The sequence below is a fragment of the Manis javanica genome, chromosome 8, assembly GCF_040802235.1.
Source record: "Manis javanica isolate MJ-LG chromosome 8, MJ_LKY, whole genome shotgun sequence".
Classification (NCBI taxonomy): domain Eukaryota; kingdom Metazoa; phylum Chordata; class Mammalia; order Pholidota; family Manidae; genus Manis; species Manis javanica.
In genome coordinates, this window is record NC_133163.1 from 48791903 (window position 1) to 48797902 (window position 6000).

At 34.6% G+C, this 6000-nt stretch overlaps 1 protein-coding gene across 3 annotated transcripts in view; it reads left to right on the forward strand.

Annotated features, from left to right (window-relative positions):
- MAP4K5 (mitogen-activated protein kinase kinase kinase kinase 5) overlaps positions 1-5643 on the forward strand; it is a 159231-nt gene extending 153588 nt beyond the window's left edge. For all 3 annotated transcript variants that reach the window (XM_073211277.1, XM_037016627.2, XM_073211278.1), the window contains exons 30-32: positions 118-188; positions 2452-2507; positions 4030-5643. In XM_073211277.1, coding sequence (XP_073067378.1) covers positions 118-188; positions 2452-2507; positions 4030-4117 — 215 coding nt within the window. In that variant the 3' untranslated portion in view covers positions 4118-5643. The remainder of the gene's footprint in view (positions 1-117; positions 189-2451; positions 2508-4029) is intronic.
- The last annotated feature ends 357 nt before the right edge of the window (positions 5644-6000 follow it).

A 6000-nucleotide genomic window follows, 5' to 3' on the forward strand; every position in this document is an offset into this window, starting at 1 on the left:
AACACCAACCACTTGAATGGCCTTACATTATCAGCTACTAAAAACAGTTCAGGAAAATGTATAATGCATTACTCTGTGCCTTATCTTAGTTGCAGTTATCCCTTTTCTATTTTTTAGTATGCCTTCAAGATAGTGTATTGGCTTTCTGGAAACATGGAATGCAAGGTAAAAGCTTCAAATCAGATGAGGTAAGGTTTTTGAAATTCCTCCATGATTCCCCTAAAGATTTTAAATATTGAAAGTCATTTTGTGCATATTCTTTCTGAACCCTTATAACTATATTTAGTGCTTTTAATACTATGAACGGTAGAGCAAAACTGTCAGTATTTTCCCTTCAAATAGCATTCAGTTTTGTATTTATTGTATAACTCTCAGTGACCACAAAGAATTGTAAACATGAGTACACAATTTCAGTCTATTACAAATTGTTAATTTGTAATTTGTAAATATGGTTGCTAACTTGTTAAGCTTTTCTAAATTGAATGTCTTCTCTGTAATCTCTAAGTTTATAGTTTTTTTCAAATACAAAAATCCTAAATTAATTCATATCAGATCACAGTACTAAGGAAAATCTAAGAAAATTAACTCAATAAATACTGTGTATCAACTACATGCAAGACACTATTATAGTACTGTAAGGCATAATGAGGCATAATTATAAATACCAAGCCCTTATAACATCTGTGTTCTAAGTACTTTATACATATTAGCTTACTTACGGCTAATAATCCAGTGGGGTTAGGTACTATTCATATTCCCACATTTCTAGGCAGAGTGGTTAAGTAACTTGCCCAATTACATAGCTAACTAAGTGGCAGAGCCTGGATTTGAAGGGTCTCCAAAAATCACTTCTGGCTGAGATAATCAGGATACATTTCATGCAGGAGGTGGGCCTTAGGCTCCTATCTTGAGAAATAAATCCTAATAGTTAAGATAATACTGAGACTATTCCCATTTGTATGAATACTTGTGTAATTCTTATGCACCGTGGCCTCTCAAATTTGTGCACTTATTTTAAAGCTTAAAATCTTCTGTTTGAATTACCTTTTGTTTTATCCACACTCTTATTTATATATAATTGCATATTTCCACCTCTTAAATCAATGTGGAATATTTCCAAGGAATGACATAAATCAGCTTTTTAATTATGTCAGTTTGTCTAGCTACTGACCCATGTCACTAAATGTCACCAGGTCCCTGCATTTAAGGAAGCCTGCAGTTCTACTTACTGCCATAAGATTGTCCTTAGGTGTGCTTTTCATTGTGTCACTCCAGAAATCTATAGACGGTAACTGTTGTTCACTGTATCAAATACAAATACTATTTCTTATTTTTACTCATCTTGCTTACCTCTTTCTTTCTGCTTATGTTCTCATCCTTAATTTGGGCCTATATCTATAATATTCATAAAGTACTATTCAGCTATTCCAGTCCATAATGATTGGAGCATACCTGCTTCATATTCTGAAAATCAGCAACACCTAGTATAGCATCTAATTTATGTTCTGATTCAAGTTCATTAATTCTGTCTTAGCAGCTAGCCTGTAAATTCATTGATAACAAACTATTTTTATACTTACTTTTTATCATACTGTCATGGATTGGGTTCCTCCAAAAGCTGAACCCATGACAAGTACTCAAGTGCAGGTAGTTTATTTGGGAGCAGATCCCAGAAAACAAGAAAAGGAATGAGGACTATAGATTCTGTTACTGCAGCCAAAAGCCAATAAGAGCAGAGTAACAAACTGGTTTCCACTGTGGGCAACCAGGGCTTAGTCCTATAAGGACCACTGAGGAATGGTGCAGAATATACCTCAGAGTTGACCCATTTGAAGGTGGAGAGGCTGGGGCATTTATTTATACACCAGCTGCTATCCCCATTGGCTAAGCATTGCTCTCATGGATATAAGCTTCCCATACTTCGGAGTAGTACCTGTGCATGGCTGAATATCTTCTACAGATTTGGAGAAAACAGCAGAGAAACACCGTAGATACACTGATGCAAGACACTGGTACGTGGGGGTGTCCACCACATCTCTGCTGAACTCAGGTGGGCCTCAGGTTGCCACCTCAAGCATCTGCACTGTAAAGCAAAGAGCAGGGACTCTGCAGCCCAATAAACCTGTATCCGTATCTTGGGTGTACCAGTTATATGACCTTAGGCAAGTTACTTAACCTCAATGAACTTTAGTTGTTTCTTAAATAATATGGGAATTTCAGTACATATCACAAAGAGTTCTAAGAAAGTGCCTGACCCATAAGCAGATGTTCCATAAAATGTTGGTTTATTTTGACTAATAGCCAAAAAAACTTACTGGAATTTATTTCATTTGAGGAATTAAGTCTATCAAAAGTTATTCTGTTTAATAATTATGCTATCTAAATGATTTTTAAATATTCTTTAAATAATATGGGGACTAAGGTATTGCTGATAGGTATTTTCTTTCTTAGGTTACCCAGGAGATTTCTGATGAAACAAGAGTTTTCCGCTTATTAGGATCAGACAGGTAATAGTTTGGTTGTTTTAATTACCAGTGGAGTTCAATGGTTGTACTCTTAATTATATTGTAAGCCTATAATTGTTTTTCAAACAAAACTCTTAGTGGACCCAGCACCTTAGATAAATTTCTCCTTATCTTTATTGAAATACTAATATTTCAATTAGTTGACTAAGCACTCTTCTTAAAGTGTGAAGATCTTGATTTGAGAAATAAGTTATATTCAGCCAAAACAAAATCTGTTAATAGGGTATTTATGTCCCCAGTACCATGACATAGTTCAGGCTCCTTTGTCTTCATCATATCTTCCTTGCACATTACTGTCTATTAATTATTGCTTTATAAATCCCACAGAATATGTGCCTCTTGACATTTGCCATGATATCAGAAAGTATTCAGCTCCATTTTTGAGATCAATCTAAATTAGAAGGAATTGTGTGGTCTCTATGATCAAAATAAAAGAATCAAATGAGAGACAAATTCCAAAACTGTGCCATCTTGCAAAAAAAAGTTTAGTAGGTGCTGCTCTCCAAAATCTATATTATCTACCTCTACAACTAATAAAATGCCCATTCCTTCCTATTTTCCCACCAAAATTTGTTACTGCAACAGAATGGCATTCGTCCTGAGGCAAGTATTGAGAGCCTTTAGTCTTCCAAGTGCAGTCTAGTCACAAAATCATTACTTAAATATTGGTTGCTTAAGGAAAGGGTGGGTGGGGAAAATGGAGTTATGACTCCATAAAAATTTTAGTGACTTTTCTAAGAAGCAAATGGATTTTTTGAAAAATAGCAAGTATCTTAATTAGTAGAAAAGGTAAGCCCACAGAGTATGGCAACTTAGTAACTAGTCCTGCAAACAGCAGAGAAAGAATTTGGGGACCACCTGGTATGTGACTATAGAATGGAAAGCTCTTGCTTCTCTGGAAGGGCTTATGAAAGAATTGTGGATCATCCAGTGGTCCTGGTGCACACTACACCTTAATGACATGTGGTATGAGAGAATTCTGCTTAACAGAGGATAGGTATCAACAGCCATTTTTCTTAGTTACTTGTTTCTTTCCACACTCTTTCCCCAGAATTTTCTCCTTCACTCTTCCCCTCTTTGTATTGTTTCTGCATTGTTTATCACTATTTTTCAGATGGTAGCCTTGTTTGGATTATTTCTTGGGCATCTCTTTGACTTCCTCCTGACAGCCCTTCTTCCACCCCTTTCTTGTTAGTGTATATTCTGAAGCTTTATTATACCTTCTGTTGGCATATATAAGTAAGCAAATTTGGCTTCAGTTGTACTGAGATAATGAAACTATCTGGGAATATTTTAAATATTCTGTATTCCTAAAATCATCAATTCTTACTCAGTTTTCATTTTAAGCTATAAAATGCAAAGCTGAATTTGTGTGTGTATGATCTTTATGTAATCTTATGAGAATGTGAACAATGAATATTCTTTCCTAGTTTGATGTTTGTATTTGAAGAATGCAATTTCTGTTTTACTTTTAAACAAATCATTTGTTTTGGTTTAATTGCAGGGTTGTCGTTTTGGAAAGTAGGCCAACAGAAAATCCTACTGCACACAGCAATCTTTATATCTTGGCTGGACATGAAAATAGTTACTAAGAGGCCTCAGATGACAGAAAAATGAATATACTCTGTTGAAAGCAAAATATCTTAAGGAAATTCAATACAAACTACGCAGTGATTTGCTTTATTATGGGTTATCTCAAATGATCTGTACTTTAAGGGAGAATTCAATATTTTCTGTAGCTGGAAACAGCTGTTCTATCTCTTGCCACTGTGTGGTGGTTATATCACATTTGCTTAATAAAAGCTATGAGACGAATAGTCCTCTAGTTCCAGGAAACACAGTCTTTTTTAAAAAAGTAATGTTTGTAACAAGGGTGCCGTGATATTTTTAGATAACAACTCATGTGATTACCCTCAAAGAGATAAATTTAGTAACAATTTTCTCATTTTATACCATGTTTTATTCCTTCTTAATGAATATGATTTGATAAAGAAATTATCAAATAAGACTTTCACTTTTACATTGGCCATTCTGTATGTTTTTGTAAAATAGAATATTTAATCCTTATTTATTAATCTCTTGCTGGAGTGGTGTAATGTATCTAACTTTTAGCAAAGGGGGGGTTACAGAGCAGCTTAAATTTTTTTATAATGTGTAAAAATTTTGTTTACCTTTTAAGAGTAATACTTTGAGGGGTTAAAGGCAGTGTGTTTAGAAGTTCAGTACATACATGCAGTTTTGTCTTAACACAAGTATTTTGTAATACATCATCATCCAGAATTGCCTTAAAAGGAGTTTTGTGTTTTCAACTATAAATAATTTGGAAGTAGAGGTGCGGAGTCATACAGAAGATAACTGATGATGGTTAAAATATTGTTAGAAAAGGTGTGTATGCCTAGATGTGACTACCATGTGTATGTATTCTTGACAAGCAGTATAATATACCTGTGATTTTTTTTTACATTAGGGATAATGCATAAAAAATTAATCTTCATATATATTATCATCCCTAATGTGGAGGGGGGTAGTATTTAACTGCCCATGACATGTATTTTAATTATACTATACCAGAGGGGAAACTAAAGCAGCAACATGTGTAATCTTGGGCTTTTCACATATGTGGGTGTTCATTTTGAGTAGGTTCAAGAAAAAAAAAATCCTTAAGTGAAACTGAATTTCTGATGGGATAGTATAAATAAGCATTATTAAAACCAGTATTCTAAAAATAAGAAAGGGTAGGGCCATTTTTGAGTTTTTGTCTCTTTGGCTATTGTTAGTATTCAAAATTAAAGTATCACATTGGTACCTTCTGTTGTAGCACACTTACTGAGAACAGTTAGTGGTGAGGTGATGAACAAGGGGTTTGCAAGAACAAATTGTAAATTATTTTGAGCAATTACTTGAGAGAAAACCAATGTAACTCTTGTTCAGTCATTAGCAATTCTATAAAATAGGTATTATCATCTCCATTTTCAAATGAGGAAATAAAGGGTTTAGCAAGGTTAAAAGAACCCAATTCACACAGCAAATTAATGGTTGAGCCAGACCATGAGTCTTGTGACTCTGTTTTCACTATGCAATATTCAAACAATAAAATGTTACACAAATGAAATATAAAGTATTGTCCTTATATACACATATGATATGATTTCAGTCAGTGTGTGGATGTTCAGCTGGGGCATGGAAATGGGGCCTCTGGGTGGAATGGAGGACACTGGATACAAGTTAGCAGGGGACTAAATTCAAAAACAGGAAATTTTTACATACTGGATGCAAAAACCATTGTCGTCCTTCTCTCACTGAACCCTGGCAGCCAGATTTTCCCATCCTAACAATATTGGAAGCGTTCTGTATGCAGTTTGGCCAGTACAAGTTTAAAGACCTAAATAGATCCTGATTTAAGGGGTATCCTGCCTCAATTGCCCAGCTAGATAACTCTCTGCAATGAAAAATCATAGTTGACATTCCCAACACC